This window comes from Tenrec ecaudatus, chromosome 8 (assembly GCF_050624435.1).
Source record: "Tenrec ecaudatus isolate mTenEca1 chromosome 8, mTenEca1.hap1, whole genome shotgun sequence".
Lineage (NCBI taxonomy): Eukaryota > Metazoa > Chordata > Mammalia > Afrosoricida > Tenrecidae > Tenrec > Tenrec ecaudatus.
Window position 1 is genome coordinate 99,776,496 of NC_134537.1, and position 18,526 is coordinate 99,795,021.

The following is an 18,526-nucleotide window of genomic DNA, read 5'->3' on the forward strand; positions in this document are numbered from 1 at the left end:
CTTTGCCACAAAACAAAAAGGATTGTCCTTTATTTCCCTAAAGACCCAAAGCAGACCAAGACATGTGTTTTACTGAGAGAAGTTGTCTGCAAGTATCCACTGAGGGCAGAGATATTAAACACATTCTGTTTGTAATAAATCCATGCACGTGTGAAATGGAACCCTAGAAACAATATATTTTTACTTAGCACATATCTAATCAAGAATTTGCACCCAGAATAAACAAATAACTCACAATACTCCATAAGGAAGAAGATATCAAATTATATATGAGCAAAAAATGAAATAAATACTTCACCAAAGACAATATATTGGTGGCAAATAAAGATATAAAAATGCTCAATATCATTCATCATTAGAGAAATGCACATTAAAACTACAATGAAATACTACTGCACACTTGCCCTTTTTTTTTGTACTTTCTTTAAAAGTTAAACATGCTCTAACTCTATGGCCCAGTCTTTCTATCTAGTGTAACTGGTGAGAAAGAAGGCATGTGTTCTTACTATGAAGATAATGGTAAACAGAAAGCTCTGCTGGGGAAGAAGAAAAAGGAGGCTATTAGGGAATAAATATAAGGTCATCACTGTAGCAAATGAGAATGCTAACAAAACTAGGAGACTCAAAGGTGCACACTAATGCCTGTGTATGTCATCAGAAGAAGCGACATGTACACTAAAACCTAAGTAACAATTACCCACGGGTCAGCCTTGTGCAAATAAGATGGCTCGAAGGTCCACAGGTAAAAAGGGAACATTAAGGAAGTTACAGTATGTCTTAATGTAGAGCACAATGAGGCCGGAAAGGTAAGCAAAGGAAAAATCATGCAGCTCCTTTTAAAGCACATTAAGGATCCCGGAATTTCATTCTACCAGCAATGAAGGATCAACAAATTAAATAGGAGGCTGATAAAACCGGACGTATTAGTATGGGTGAAATGTGGATTACAGGAAACAAGATGGGAAAGCCTTACTGATAGATGATTTAGAAAAGTTCAGGCAAGAAATGAAACCTAATAAATGGGAATGAAAACACTGGTGAGGAATTTAGGAGGCAGAATCAACAAAATTTAATTCTGACTCTGGCCAGCAGGAGAGTACACGCATGGGCTCCCGTATTACTTGCCATCGTACGTGGGTCCACTGTCCACACTTCCTCCATATCCTGTATCCTCACAGTTTGGGGGTGCCCAGCCGTCTTCACAGTGACAGTTCTTATTGCTATTGCAGACCTTCAAGACAGGACCAAGGTCACTTTCATTAATCATGAATGCTGTTCTGTGTCATCAGTTCAAAACAGAAACCAAGAGGAAGCACTTGCATACAGATTCAGGTACTCTTTTTAAGAAGAAAAATTTTGCTGGAAATCCAACTTCATCAACAACTAGAAATTGAAAAATCATAAAGAGTATCACCTAATCCTCAGTGGGAATTTGGATTATTCAGTACTATTTTCATATGCAAATCAGGGAGACTATTACCTACCCCATGTCCATGACACTTCTTTTGAATATCACAGTCATAATTCAGAACAGATGCATTTACACATTGGAAGTTTCTACAGATCTGGAAAAAAGAAGAGTGGACTAATGAGCAAGGAAAAATTAAACACATTAATAAAGAAGTATCCAGGGGGAAAAAAGGTCTTGGCACAAGATTATTTTAATGCTAAATTCTTTCAAACTTTCCAGGAAAGACTAATTCCCTACTATGTTTTGAAAATATAGAAAAGGAAATGAACTGGCATAGAGCTGACGATTTAAAAGACAAGATGATACAAAGTACCAAAGCGGATAAAAACACCGCCTACTATTAGGAGTATAGATGTGAAGAAATACAAATACCAAACCCACTGTCACAGAACCTACTCTGACAGAGCAGCCCCATTGGGCGGGGTAGAACAGCCCCTGTAAGTTTCTGAGACGGTAATCGGAGAAGAAAGCCCTCTCTTTCTCCCATAGGGCAGCTGGTAGTTTTGAACTGCTGACCTTGTAGTTAGCAGCCCCACTAGTAACCACTGTACCACCAGGGCTTCTAGACATATGTGAAGGTCCTCAGTAAAATAAATCACAAATAATTTTCTAATCAAAAGCATCTAGATAAACTGGATCCCAGGGCTACAAAGAAGACTCAATAATAAGAAATATACTGTTCTAATATCTCAAAAAATGGACTAAATATAAAAAGCTTGTTATTATAATACATATCAAAGAGCATTTAGAAAAATTTGAAACTTAGTTTAATTTTACAACTCTTTCAAAAATAATAAAAAGAAACTTTGCTAACAAGATGAACCCCCCCACCGCCCTGGCTATCAAAAGATATAGTGTCTAGGGTCTTAAAGGCTTGAAAATAAACAAGTGGCCATCTAGCTCAGAAGCAACAAAGCCCACATGGTAAAATCACACCAGCCTGTCTGACCACAAGGTGCAGAAGGGACCAATTTATCAGACATCAAAGAACTAAAAATCATATCAGTGGGTGCCCACCTTCCCAATACAATCACTGAAGACAAATGTCTGCATAAGCAAATGTGGTGAAGAAAGCAGATGGTGCCTGGCTATCAAAAGATATTGTGTCTGGGGTCTTAAAGGCTTGAAGATAAACAAGCGGCCATCTAGCTCAGAAGCAACAAAGCCCACAGGGAAGAAGCACGCCAGCCGGTGTGACCACAAGCTGTCGAAGGGATCAGGTATCGAACAACAAAGAACAAAAAATCATATCATTGTAAATGTGGGTGAGTACAGAGTGGAAACTCAAAGCTCATCGGTAGGCAACTGGACACCCCTTTATCAAATGGTTGTGGGGAGGAGATGAGCCAGTCAGAGTGCAGTGTAGCAATGATGAAACATATAACTTTCCTCTAGCTCTTAAATGCTTCTTCCCTCCCCCCCACTATCATGATCCCAATTCTACCTTACAAATAAATATGGTAGACCAGAAGATGTACATTGGTACAGAGAGCAACTAGAAACACAGGGAATCTAGGACAGATGACCCCTTCAGGACCAGTGGTGAGAGTGGCGATGCCTGGAGGGTGGAGGGAATATGGGGTGGAAAGGAGGAATCGATTACAAGAATCGACGTATGGCCTCCTCCCTGGGGCATGAACAGTAGAGAAGAGGTGGGGGGAGATGTCGGACAGTGTAACATATGACAAAATAATAATTTATGAATTATGGAGGGTTCATGAGGGAGGGGATTGGGAAGGGAGGGGGGGAAATGAGGAGCCGATATTAAGGGCTCAAGTAGAAGGCAAATGTTTTGAGAATGATGATGGCAACAAATGTACATATGTTCCTGACACAATGGATGGATGGATGAATTGTGTTAACAATTGTACAAGCCCCCATAAAATGATTTTAAAAAATGATAAAACCCATCTTTAAGCATCTTGACTAATGATAAAATAACAGATGCATTTCTTATAAAGTCATTATTAAAAATCAAACAGTATTATTTTATATGATTGTAGAAAAGAATTCATGACATGGATATGAAACATAAATGTGTTATATTTTGCAAAAAAAATCAAAGCTATCATTATTGAGAATATTAATTTAAAATCCTAAAAAGATCAAACAAAACTTAGAAATTCTTCAGTTTTCTGGAAAATTGGCATTTTTTTTTAAATTGAGTTTTGTTATAAGTTGGAAAAACACACTGACCTTACTAAAGAAATGATTGGGTGCTAGTTTACTAGGTAATCAAACACACAAAATTAGAATATATAAATGTTGTAGTGCAGTGACAATTAGAATACAAACCTAAAATAAGCTATTACTAGATATCTTTCTCATTCTAAAATTACACAGGTTGGGCTAAAAATGTACTTAGAGTTACAGGGTCCAGAAATTCTACTCATTCTGACAATTCAATTTTCAAATGAGAAATGTGTTCATATGACTAAAAATTCAATAAGGACTTAAGGTGATATAAATAAGAATGTATTCTCCATCTGTGTTCTAACCTGAATATAGAATATTCTTCTGAATATACTCTAAAATATTTTGTTTCATTTAATAAGTCAAATACAGTAGACAACTGAAACATGAATGCAGTGTGCTGAGATCTGGCACATTTGCCTTCAGAACCAGAATAAACCCAAGTCTTCAGTGGAAAAGGGTGTTGTGACTGGCAGTTTTTAACTTGTGGGATGCGTAGAACAAAACTGGCGGGAATATGCTGATAAACATCCCGGAGTGGGAAAGTAACACCATCCTCTCTAACATAACACCCAGTGCTGCTACCAGCAACTGCTATCCATCAAGGCAGGCAGGTGGAAGTTAACTCCAAGACTTCTGGTTTGCTGACTTCGGGATACAAGCCTAAAGCCAAAGCTAATCTGTCTGGGGCAATGAAAATCAACAACAAAACTTAAAAGCTTTAGTTACACCATCTAGTATTAATAAAAATCCAAAGCCTACTATATTTCCAAATGGTTAACCTGTTCAAATTGCCCACCCAGTATTAGATGGAAGGATTATTAGAAAAGATAGGTTCCACTCAGGTAACAGACTCACAGACCATACCAACAGTTACAACACTATGGGTACAACGCATGTCATGTTTAGTTTCATCAATTATCAGTTTGGTTCAAAGTGCATCCACTATACAGGAGTACACTACTCTTCTTATACATGCACGTGGTTAGCATAGTGTGGCAGTTACATAACCTGTCAACTTGCAAAGGGGTGGAGTCTAGCCTGTCAATCAGGTCGCAGCTTGATGACCTTGTTGGAGAAGCCACAGAGATAAATAACTCACTGGAGGCCAGATACACTCACACTCTTTGCTTCGTCTTCCTGCCTACAAGCCACATGGAGCTATGGTAGGGCCCTGGAGATAAAGGAGCCTCGTGGAAACCCCTGCCAGCGCTGAGCTGCTTCTACCGCCACTGTAACCACAAGACTTCCCACCCATTGGCCTGTGATCTTCCTGCATTTGGCCTTGTTGCATGTTTTGTGTGAGTCACAAGAGGAATTTGCAAGAGTCGGGAGAGGAATTTAGGGCTGGAGGCACAGGGAATCCAGGGCGGATGATACCCTCAGGACCAAGGGTGTGAGGGGCGATATTGGGAGAGTGGAGGGTGAGAGGGTTGGAAAGGGGGAACTGATTACAGGGATCCACATGTGACCTCCTCCCTGGGAGAGGGACGGCAGAGAAGGGGGGGAAGGGAGACTCCGGATAGAGCAAGATATGACAAAATAACGATGTATAAATTACAAAGGGCACATGAGGGAGGGGGGAGCGGGGAGGGAGGGGGAAAAAAAAGAGGACCTGATGCAAAGGGCTTAAGTGGAGAGCAAATGCTTTGAGAATGATTGGGGCGGGGAATGTATGGATGTGCTTTATACAATTGATGTATGTATATGTATGGATTGTGATAAGAGTTGTATGAGTCCCTAATAAAATGTAAAAAAAGAAAAGGGAAAAAAAAAAGGAAAGAAAGAAAAGAAAATGATGAGGGCAAAGAATGTACAGATGTGCTTTATACAATTGATGTATGTATATGTATGGACTGTGATAAGAGTTGTACGAGCCCCTAATAAAACGTTTTAAAAAAAAGAAGAGGAATTTATAGATTGGTATCAGACATATGAGCTAATATCATACTTATGGACTTGATCTGGGCTGAGCTGGAATGTTTTCTTAATGTACAATTGCTCTTTGATATAATTTTATTCACATGAGTGTCTATGAATTTGTTTCTCTAGTCAATCCAGACTAACACAATTAGTTCAGAAATTTAATAAAATATAGAAAAATAAAATCTATTTAAGTAAATAAACAAATACCTTGGAGTTTAAAACCAATATTTTTCTTATAAAAATGGCATGGAAGTTTGAAAATAATAGTGTTCAACATACATGGGGGGAAATAGTACATATTATTTTTATTCTTGACATAGACAGATAGATGGATAGATAATATAGTCATGATTCTAGATATTCATGTGCTTTAATTGCTACTAAGAAACCAAGTAATGGAACAGGATAAAAGATGTAAAACTGACAAATATCTACCTATCCATGTCTTGCTTTGCTCCCCATTCACCCCTACCTTTCTCGCTCTCTCTCACTCACACACACACACTCACACACACACACACACACACACACACACCCTAGTTCACTATCAGCAAGAAAGGTAAAGTAGAAAACACCAAGAATAATTTTAAAAGAGTAGTAAATAAGATCACAGAAATAGAATAAAATTGTCATCAATTAAACTGTACCAATAAAAATCAATGCCTCCCTGACCATGGATTAGAAAATTTATTAAGATATCAACATTATCCACAGCAATCTACAGATCTGACACAATTCCTATCAAAATTCTAACAACATTCTTCTTCTGTAGACACTGACAAGCTATTCCTCAAATTCATGTGGAACTGCAAGGGAGAGGCCAAAACAATCTTGAAAAGTAAGACTCACAAGTCCCATTTTCAAAATGTACTATAAATCCACAGTAATCAAAGCAGTATGGTATTCATATAAGAATAGCAATATAGATCAATAAAATAGAATTGAGGGTTAAAAATAAACCCATATGCTTATGGTCAACTGACTTTTGACAAGGATAGTAAGTTAATTGAATTCTGATATTTAAGGCCTCATAAATAAATAATCCGGGGACCACTGGACCTCCACATGCTAAAGAATGAAGTCACATGTATACCTCACACCTTAAATGAAAATTAACTCAAAATGGATCAATTATCTAAATGTAAGAAATAAACTCATAAAACTCTGAGCAAAAAAACACAGATAATGCTTCAAGACCTAGTTTTAAACAATGGAATCTTAGAAATCATATCAAAAGCTGAGGAAATAAAAGTTAAATTGAACATCAGAATGTAAAACTTTGGTGTATAAAATAACTTTTTCAATAAATAGAAGAGTCAACCTACCCTGGTAAGAGAAAATATTTGAAAATCACATAACAAATAAAGATTTATTACTGACTATATATGTATATATATATATATAAACTCCTACAACTCAAAAACAAAAAAAATTGAATAGACATGTCTTCAAAGAAGATAGTGGCAATGATCATTAACAAAAGGAAAGATGTTCAACCTTCTTAGTCCTTGTTGTTGTGGGTCATGGTGTCAATTTTGGCTCCGAGCAAGCGTGTATGACAGAGTCGAACTTCCCTATGGGGTTTACTAAGTTGTAATCTTTACAGAAAAAGATCACCAATTCTGGTTTCAAAATTATCACCTTTACATTAGCAACTGAGTGTTTTAACCACTGTAACATTAGAACAACTTCAGCAGGCATTAAAACAAAAATCCCAATACCAACTCACAGCGGACTTATAGGATAGGGTAGAACTGGCCCTTTGATTTTTCTAAGATTGTAACTCTTTTTTCATTATTATTAAAAGATCATTTTCTTGAGGGCCCTTACAGCTCTTATAACAACCCATAAAGCATGTATAAAGCATATTTTTCCATATGTTGTCAGCATCATTTGCTAAACATTTACTTTCTATTTGAACCCTTGGTATTAGCTCCTCTTTTTTCCCTCTCCCCTCCACCTCGTGACCCCTTGATAAATTATAAATTATTATTATTTTCACATCTAACACCAACCGCTGTCTCCCTTCCCCCACAGTTTCTGCTGTTCATCCCCCTGGAGTAGGGGATTAAGAATTAACGTATGAGCTGTAATCCCACTCCTAGGAAAATATTCAAAAGAATCAAAAGTGAGCATTTAAATTGATAAATGTACATCAATGTTTATTGCAGTATTATTTGTAAAAGCCAAAAGATGGAAAAACTCAATCATCCATCAACAGGTAAATTGATAAACAAAATAAAATATATCCATATAATGGAATTTTATCCAACCATAAAGATAAACTATGTACAAACATAATATGACATGAATTAACCTTGAAAACTTTATACAAAGTAAAATACATCATATAAAACCAAAACTCATTGCCATCAAGTTGTTTCTAACTGACAGCAACCCTACATCACAGATGTAAAGGGAAAAATAATGTATGGTTCTACTTATATAAGATATCTACAACAAGACCAAAAATAAACAATGTTGGCAAAAACAGGAGGATGACCAAATAAAAGACAGCAGGGAAGAAGACTCCCTCAGACACAATTCATGGAAAGGCAAGTTGTTATTATCTTATTGAAAAGTAAAGAAGCCATTGCTATATATCCTAAAGGTATTTATCCCTTAATCTGAAAGAGCTATTCCTAACAATTCTTGAAATTCTACAGAAGTATTCACAAAAGTAGGCAACGTACCTGATTAATAAAATAAAGATCTAGCAAGAGGATTAAAAAATTAGTGTATTTATCATGGAATGAAATAGATTGTCAGATAATGACGGGAAGGAGGTCTGCTGTCAATTACATTATATAACGCCATCTCGTTTTTCTTCCTAAGGTGCACCTGACCCAAGCGGTGGTATTCCCAGCTGCCTCAGAGGCATGTGAAAGTTGGACATTGAATAAGGAAGATCCACGGAGAATTGATGCATTTGAACTACTATGCTAGCAAAGACTATTAAAAGTACCAGGGACTGTCAAAAGGACAAAGAAATCTGTCTTGGAAGAGGCATGGCTAGAATGCTCCATAGAAGCAGGATGGTGAGCCTTCATCCCACGAACTGTGGACATGTTGTCTGGAGAGACCTGTCCCTAGAGAAGGACATCACGCTTCGTAAAAGCAGAGGGGCGGTGAGACAGAGGAAAGCCCCCAACAACATGGATGGACACAGTAGCCACAACGATGAGCTCAAACGTAGGGACAATGAGGCTGGTGCAGGACAGGGCAGTGTTCTGTTCTGTCGTACCCAGGAGTCGGAACCAGCTATGAGTCAGAACCAGCCTGACGGCACACAAAAGCATCATCTCATTTTGTTTTAAAGTGCTTGAATTTGAGTGTATGTGTGGTGTGCATACATGCATACTGTACGTATATATTTGTCCATGCTCAGAAGATAGCAATGATATACAAAGTGTGCTGACAACTGTGACCCCGATACATTTGAATATTTTTTAATGAAATGTGGCATTCCATAATGGTGAAAAAAAATTCTAAAGGAAGAAAAACCTTAAAACTGGAATACAAAATAAAATCTCATTATATGATATTCGTAAGATATACACTTAAACCTGAAAAGAATTGAGCTAAACAACTATTAGGCAAACAAAATGTGGTTTAAAAAAACCTGTGGTATTAACATTAAAGTAAAATTTAAGACAAACATTAAAGTTGAACAATAATATTTTAAACTGATAAGTCCACAAGTTACACAGTCAAGAAATTCTGCTAAAAATACAGCATTCTTAGTGGAAAAACTTTTAAAACTAGAAGGAAAAATGAATACAGAAAATCCCAACCCAATTACATACTAAGTACAGATGTTGGCATTCCTTACTTTGATTTTTAGCATATCAAAAGCAATGAGAATGAAAATGAATATGTATTTATTAAACTCTGTTCTAAGCAAGAAAACACTCTTTCAACCCTAATAAAATGTTTTTTAAAAAGAACTCATTAAATATGAGTGTTTCATGTCTCGAAATGACACCCCAAAATTAAACCAAGCACAAAACCTTAAGTCAGCAGTTCACAACCTGTGGATCATGACCCCTTTGGGGGTCGAATGACCCTTTCACAGGGGTCGTCCAATTCATCACAGTAGCAAAATGACAGTGATGAATTAGGAATGAAAATAATTTTATGGTTGGGGGTCACCACCACATGAGGAACTGTATGAAAGGATTGCGGCATTAGGAAAGTTGAGAACCACTGCCTGAAGTGAACACATGCTCATTTTTAAGAGCCATCTTAGCATGCCTGATTTCCCTTTCACAGTCAATGAAACTATTAAAAATCTACTTTATATTAACACTTTAGGGAAAAAGAAAGGCATACTTTGTTGGCTGTTACTGTCAAACAAGGCAAGTGACATGTTTTCTAATGCATCATGTTTCAGGGAAAAAATTCATTAACTTTGTTAACTTGTAGATTTTAAGTACTACGGCAAACTATCACTGTTGTCCCGAATGCTTCCCACGGTAGACTCGCTCAGTTTTTGACTATTGATCAGCATCTCTGAACGTCGATGCTATGATATTCTCAATCAAGCAGACTCAACGCTTCAAACACTACTCTGAAAGGATGGGTTACCAGTTGATCTTTGTGGGGTTTTTTTTCATTTAAGTTTTTTAATCCAAATAAACATGTACATGGTTCAAAATCAAATGACGGAAAGACTTATGTTATGACAAAAGAGCAGTCTGACTTAGAGCTGCCTACTTTTCACTAATCTGCCAGTCTAGCTACCTACTACCAACCACTACCTGCTCTGACACGGACTTCCCTTTTAAATCATATTTCTGTGTTTACCTATTAGTTATCATCTACGGATGGCTTGTATGACAGCGCAAACTGGAGGTTGCTTACAGTAACTCATTGCCCCTTCCCTACTGTCTCAAAGTAAAGACTGCCTGATATTTACATCATTAATCGTGGGGTATAGAGACAGGACCTAACACTGAACTATTCTCTGAATAAGTTCAGAACCAGGTAAGAAGAAATACAGTAGGCTGACAAATGGAGCTCAAACTATCACCTTAATTACTAATAATGACTGTTTAACATGCTCTAAGTATATAGCAACTATGGGCTTCCTAATATACTCCAAACTCAAACTTACCTGCCCCGGACAACCACAGGCCTCCCCCCACAGAAGCAGAGCCTGCCCTGCTAAATGTACTGCATGGCTAGGAGAGCAGATCAGAAAGCACCCTCTCTGCAGGCAGGCAGATCTAGAAAAAGAAGACAGAGGGACTGAGCCACCCATGCCCAGTGTCTTCTCCAAAACTCATCTACTGGGTCCGTCACTGGTTCTCCCTCAGGGAGAAGTGATGGAAGATCATACTGGGGCTGGGGGGGGGGGGTGCTTCTCACAGAAGTTCCTCCATAAGAAAGCCTAATGGGTAGTATGTATTCCTTGCCAAAAATTACAACAGAAACACCAAGTTTCTTTCTTTTCTCATGGAACTTTTTGTTTTCACCACACTGAATACACGTCTTTCTTCTAACAGAATTGACGACCTTGATACATCCTCAAATACTTTTCCCAACCCCAAGAGGCTATTGTGCAATTTCCTTTCTCAAGTTTCCACTTTCTCTAGAAACCTCATTATAGACTCTTCTGGCTCCAACCAGCACACACTGTTCTCCTCGCCTGGTCTGAACTGTTATCTCAAATTTCTATGTGATAGTCTACCATTTCCTGGATTACAATTCTTTCATTGTGATTTACATCCTCATTTGCTGGAACTTGTGTTTGTGAATTTCCTAGGAAAGAATAAGTCAAAGATATGTTTTCAGAGTGTTTGTATGTCTGAAGTATTTCCATGCACTCTCCCACTGGACCGAGCCTTCAGCCAAGGACCTGTGGATGCAGCCTGCCTGCCTGTCTTTCAGAAACAGTTCTAAATTTCATTCCATTGTATTTCATCTATTTTTAAATTTTGTTTTATCTATGAACGTGTCCAAGGTTTTTCTTTACCAAGGACTCTGAAATTTCAAATTTGGTTATTTTCACTTTTTTCTCTTCTAAAGGCCAATTAATTGGCTTTTAGAACTCCTTAATTAATCTCTGTCTTTTATCTTTCCTCTATTTTTTGTTGTTGTTGTTGTTCAACTTTCTTGGAGAATTGTCCAATTTTCTATAGCAGTCTATCTATAGTTACGTGTGTATGAAATGGTTGTAAACACGGGCAAATGGATGAGGACAGAGCTCACAAAAACACCTTTAAAAATAGTAACAAATAACATCACAAAGTTATTCTACTGTCACCTACCTAAAGGAACAGGGAACTCATGACTGGTGTTCTGTTGATAGGGTAGGAGAAGTAGGCTGGGAGGCTAGTCTCTCCATCTTTAAACTAAACTCAATCTATTGTCAGTCCCGCGCTTCAACCCATTCAGGAGTCTGTCTAGGTGGGATTCTGACAAGCTAAGAGGCAGTCTTCTGATTCATTAAACTCTACATTTTTAAGTTGCAAAAGTCCACTATTTGGTAATGCTATTGGTCATTTCCTTTAAGGTTCCGAAACTCCCTGCAAGCTTCATCTACTGATGAAATTTCCTGTATTTTTCACTTTAAGGTAATTTCCTTTATATTCCTTTATATTTTGAAAGGTTTGGAAACAGAAAGAAGATTATTGCAACCAACAATCTTTTGCCAAACTCTTTTCTTTTATAATTCACATTTTCATTCTAAATTTCATTAATTCGTAACAATTCACCAATATTTTTCACTTATGCTGATATCAAAAGAAAGGGAAGAAATGTAAAATGTATTTTTTAGAAAAAAGAACAAACCTGACTAAGCAGCATGACTCTGGGAATGAACGTTCCACGGGATCACAGAGGAACACACTACACTCCTGCTCAGCAACGTCCACTCCTGAAGTCCTGCAGATGTCTAACCTCAGACACACGCAGCCACAGAAAACTATGAGAGTTTAACAGTACTGAACTGTAGTCATCTCTGTGATGTCTCGCTTTTATCTATTATGCCGTGCTTTCTCACTCTTTTCTCTGATAAATTTTCTTAACTCATTGTCCCTTCTTCACAGCTTTGGCTTATGCAAAGAATTAAGCATGTGGTATAGCATGTAAATCAGTGATACCAATCATATTATTTCCTCTAAACATTACAATCGGGTCTTCAAGCTTTGTCTTGTTGTCCTTTTCTGGGAAGTCTAAATTTCTAGCTGTAGGAAAAACAAACTCTCTACTCTTGAAAATAGTGTAAGAGAGGTTCTTCCTTGCTATCGGGTAAAAGTCTGTATGACACAGAAGGGAATATAGCTACCAAGAGAGAAGCAAGAAATAACAGGGGGATAATTATAAAAATATGATCTGAGATTCTGACTCCTAAATATGTTTGACTCTATGGTTTGAATAATTAAATTTCCATTTAAGTTTTAATCTAGTCATAGAGCTGAATTTCTGAGAGACTTAAGAATACAACTATAATCTACATTGTAAAATTTCATAAATTCAAAATACAATCCTAAAAACACAGCTTCAGATACACAGTAGATTAATTAGTAAACACGATACAGGAATTTATCTAACACATAATATAGCATCATCAGTGTTTACTCCAGAAATATAAAGATAGCATGGTCTTAGAAAAATTATTAATAGAAACCATACCAATCACAGGAAAACATGATTATTATAATGGCTATGAAAAAAGATACTTGTGAAATTTAAAATCCACCTTTATTTGTCAGGGGAAGTCAGCCCCTAACACATCATTATGGGTCCGGTAGGCACAATTGTACAGCGATAATAAGTAACGATCATAGTAAGGTTATAGAGAGCATGAGAGATGGAAGAGAAGTATTGAAATAAATGGAGTCAGACATAAATCATGTTAGCATGCTCACCTTGGCCCCACATGATGGTCCACGTGGAGGGAGAGAGAGAGTTTACTGCTAGCCCAGGCTTTTTATCTTCTCTGGGAATATGCAAGCCCCCCAATTACAGGTGAGGACATACGTCACAGGAAGGGGCTGTGCTACAGGTAATAAAGTAATGAGGGGGGTGGTCTAGGGAAATATACACAATAGGAAGAGGAGGGATTGTGGGTATACATGTGACAAGATGGGCGGATCCTAGGTACAGGATGGCAGCCTAACCTTGGATGCCACAGATCATTTGGCCTGTTCCCTGGCTCAACTGATAGAGACCAGTATCGGTGCGGTGTGAACCCCACCTACAGGAACCAAGCTAATGATCACAGGCCTCCACCCCTGAGGTGTAGGGAGACAGCAGTCTGGTAGGGACCGCCTTCAGGGAAGATGCCTGTGAGCATCTGACCCCCCCCCCACATTTATTCATACTAATATTAAAAAGATGTGCCCTTGAAATGACAAAAACTATCTGAAGCCAATAGCAAAAATAAAATTTAACACTGAGAGGTTAGATGGATTCACACTCCAAGTAGAAGCAAAAAAAAGATGTACAATATTATCATTCTTATTTAAATTATTCTGAAAGTTTCAATATTGTTATTATTAATTGGAATAAAGTACCAGAAAGAAAGAAAAAATATTATTAGAAAGAAAATTTTTATCATCCTATGAGGTAACATTTTACCTAGACATTTTTTTAATAATCAACAAAAACATGGAAAATCAGTAGATGGCTGCCAACAAATACTAATCCTTTTCTGTATGCCAGTGTTTTGTTTTTTTTATTTTGCCAGTGTTAACCAAATACACACCATAAACACCTGCTAGTTTCTCATACCAATAAAAACCAACTGGAAAATGAGTTGAAAAACATAATAGGACAGAAAAGCCCATTGATCATGAGTCTTAAAATTTTTTCTCTTTTAAAATTTTTACCTTGGAAAAATAATTTCAAATTCGTCTGGAATGGCAAATGAATAAAAATAGGCAAAGAAACTATGAAAAAAGAATAAGGAAGGATTTGTGTTACCAGACATTAAAAATATAAATCTATCAAAATTAAAGTAGGAAAATATTGATCATCATCAAAGATCAATGAACACAGGGGCTGGGGTGGGGGAAACTACGTGTAAGTACATGTTAAACGTACTGTACACACTCGAGTGTAAGCTGACCCAAATATCAGCTGAGGCACCTAATTTTACCAGACATTGCATTTAAAATGTGCTGAAAAACTTGGCTTATACTCGAGTATATATGGTAAATAATTCAGAGGGGACATCAAGTTAAAAGAAAACAATTGTCACTGAGATTGCTAAGGCAAATGATGTCATTCTGAAAATAAAGACATTAGAACTGGGCATATTTTTAATAAATGATGAAAGAAAAATTACATGCCTCAGCTTGGCTGACCACGAGGTGTAGAAGGGACCAGTTATCAGATATCAAAGAACTAAAAATCATATCAATGGATGCCCACCTCCCTGATACGATCACTGAATACAAACATGTGCATAAGCAAATGTGGTGAAGAAAGCTGATGGTGCTGGTAATCAAAAGATATAGTGTCTGGGGTCTTAAAGGCTTGGAGACAAACAAGCGGCCATCTAGCTCAGAAGCAGCAAGGCCCATCTGGAAGCAGCACACCAGCCTGTGTGACCACGAGCTGTCAAAGGGATCTGGTATCAAGCATCAAGGAACAAAAAAGCATGTCATTGAAAATGTGGGTGAGTGCAGAGTGGAGACTCAAAGCCCATTGGTAGCCAACCGGACACCCCTTACTGAAGGGTTGTGGGGAGGAGATGAACCAGGCAGGGTGCAGGGTAGCAACGATGAAACATATAACTTGCCTCTAGTTCTAAAATGCTTCCTCCCCCCACTATCATGATCCCAACTCTACCTTACAAATCTGGCTAGACCAGAGGATGTACATAGGTACAGATAGCAACTGGAAAACTCAGGGAATCCAGGATAGATGACTCTTGCAGGACCAGTGGTGAGAGTGGCGATGCCTGGAGGGTGGAGAGAATGTGGGGTAGAAAGAGGGAACTGATTACAAGAATCTACATATAGCCTCCTCTCTGAGGGATGGACAGCAGAGAAGAAGGCGGGAGGGGGAGATGTCGGACAGTGTAATATATGACAAGATAATGAGAATTTATGAATGATGAAGGGTTCATGAGGTGGGGAGAGTGGGGAGGGAGGGGGAAAATGAGCAGCAGATATTAAGGGCACATGTAGAAGGCAAATGTTTTGAGAATGGTGATGGCAACAAATGTACATATGCTCTTGACCCAATGGATGTATGGATGGATTGTGATAAGAATTGTACAAGCCTCCAATAAAATGATTAAAATATACATGCCAACTTCATATTATATACACAGAATTATTCCAAGTAGACTACAGAGGCAAATATTAAAATAAGAAAAATATACAAACCAGAAAATAGAATGATGTTACTATGTTGAAAAAGGTGTCTCAAAATATGCAAATTGTAAAGGAAAGTAAAAATATCAGTACAGATACTTAAAAACATAAATATCTTGCATGGCAAAGCATCCTTAAAATAAGACTAAAAGGAAAGCGATAATCTGAGAAAAGCACTATTTATGTATTACATTATACATAAGAAAAAAAAGTTATACTAAATCCCTAAGAAAGGCATCCTAATCTGAAGCAGAAACATCAGCAAACATATCAGAAAAGAAGACATGTGTAGAGTTGGCTCTAGAACAGCATGTGTTTGAACTACTGAGGTCCACTTATACACGTGTGTGTTTTTCAACATTGTGATGCTAATCATTTTCAGTGAATATTTCATCGTTCCAGTCACTGAATATCACTTTTAAAAGGAATCTTTAGCACACGTGTTTAGTGCAATACCATCAGCCTTTATTTAATAACACCCTGGGAACCACATGAAGGCCGTCAGTGATGCCAGACACACTGCCAAGAAGTGGGCAATGTCATGACGTCACAGTGAAAAACGGAATCATTTACTATGTCCCACAGGTTGAGTCAGCAGCTGAGGTTTTCTGCCCTTTCAAGAAAAATGAAGCCAGTGTAAGGGCCATGCACACAACAGAGGCTGCTGCAGCTACCATGGCAAGGGCAAAATCTCACACATTCTATTAAATACCTTTTCATCGCACATTGAAAACACAGTTTTTATTTGGGTCCAGTTGATGATATATCTGTGTTAACTGACTAGGTTCTTGATAAGACAGCATAGAGGGTCAGAGTCTCTAACCCCTGTGTTGTTCCAAGGGTCAACAGAGACCAACATATATATATATATATATCACTAGTGAAGTATTAAAATAATTTGCTATTAAAAAATAAAACTGGGCTCTCGCTCTCGCTCTCCGCTCTCCCCTCTCGCTCTCCGCTCTCCCCTCTCGCTCTCGCTGTTCTCTCTCTCTCTCTCTCTCTCTCTCTCTCTCTCTCTCTCTCTCTCTCTCTCTCTCTCTCTCTCTCTTTCAAATTGCCACTTGTGTAGGTGTGCATTCCTGTTAACTGTAAAACCTGAAACTTCTTCTATCCTTTATAAAAACCCACTTGGATCACCAAAAAATAATAATAATAATAATAATAAAACTGAAATCACCAATGGAGAGTATGAACATAACAGTTGATCTTGGCAATATGGAAAAATAAAAACTGGGCTAAAAATAAACAATTTTCTAAAGAGCCAGTTGGGAAATCTACATTTAAAGGCACAAAAGTATGCACACCATGATGGTAGTTTAACTTCAGAAAACGATCACAGAATATTCTGAAATCTGTATTTATAAACCTGTCTTTTGTGTGTGTGTTAAATTATTGTGATCATTACAAGATCATCATTTTCCACATTCAGGAATGTAAGCAACTTACCAAACATCCCCACTGTGGTTTGCCCTAGTCCTCCTGCCCTCCCCTCCCTTTCCCTCCCCTCCGATTTCCATCTAGTGGGCTACTGTCTTCTCTTTCACCCAAAATAATTCCTGTCTACCCTCTACTACTCAGCCTATTACTCCTGCCTTACTCCGCTTTCCTCTGCTCCTCCTGTTAACTATCAAAGCCTGCTTCTCTTGATGTTCTCCACCACAGTGGTCCTTGGCAATATTTGTTCTTTTATGATCTAACTTCACTCAGCATAATGTCCCCCAAATCCATTCACATCTTTAGGGTGTTCACCATTTCATTATTCTTTAACATGTGTAGGGTACTACTTGTGAAGTTTGGGGGGAGTCAAAAGTGTGTATTGCGTGCATACACCAAAGTTTATTTATTCTTCCAGCAAAGAGCATTTAGATTGTCTCCACCTTCTTGCTATTGTGAACAGAACTACAATAAGCACCGTGTGCACGTATCTGCTCGTGCTTTGTTCCTCTCTATATACATACAAAGTAGCACAATTGCTAGGTGATGTGGCATTCCTATTCCCAATTGTTTGAGGAAGTGCCAAACACTTTCCAAAGTGTGTGCACTGTTTTACAATTCCATCAGCAGTGTGTGAGGGTTCAGACCTCTCCACATCCCCTCCAGTATTCGCTGTTTTCTTCTTTTTGGCTCCTACTTCAAAGGAGCAATTATGAAGATGGCACTGGACTAGGCAGTGTTTGGTTCTGTTTTGCATACGGTTACTTTGGAAAAGATTCGGTGGCACCTAACAATAAGAAAAAAATGTCCTGAGCTTTACTATCAATTCTGAGGTGAGGTAGTATGTCACTGTTTTGATTTGACATCTGTCAGGCGGCTATGAATCTTGGGCCTTTCTTTGTATGTTTGTTGGCAGTGTGAATGTCTCTTTGGGTGAACTGGTCATGTCCTCTGCTATTTTTAATTGAGTCCTTTCCTTGTTGGAGAGTTAAAGTCTTCTGTAGACTTTGGATTAGTCTGCTGTCTGATATGTCATTGCCAAAACAATTTCCCCAGAGTAGGGTTTCTTTTCACTCTTTTGTTGAAACCTTTTGATTCACATAAATATATCTTCAGGAGGTCATCTATTTTGTCTTCTGCCATGTCTTTCATTGGTTGATAATGTGTC

At 37.9% G+C, this 18,526-nt stretch overlaps 1 protein-coding gene across 1 annotated transcript in view; it reads right to left on the minus strand.

Moving 5' to 3' along the window:
* The window catches only part of ADAM9 (ADAM metallopeptidase domain 9), a 142,429-nt gene that overhangs the window by 15,304 nt on the left and 108,599 nt on the right, over window positions 1-18,526 (minus strand). The window contains exons 17-18 of the mRNA XM_075556635.1: window positions 1,485-1,565; window positions 1,126-1,231 (exon numbers count right to left, since the gene is read on the minus strand). Of these exons, the coding sequence (XP_075412750.1) occupies window positions 1,126-1,231; window positions 1,485-1,565 (187 nt within the window). The remainder of the gene's footprint in view (window positions 1-1,125; window positions 1,232-1,484; window positions 1,566-18,526) is intronic.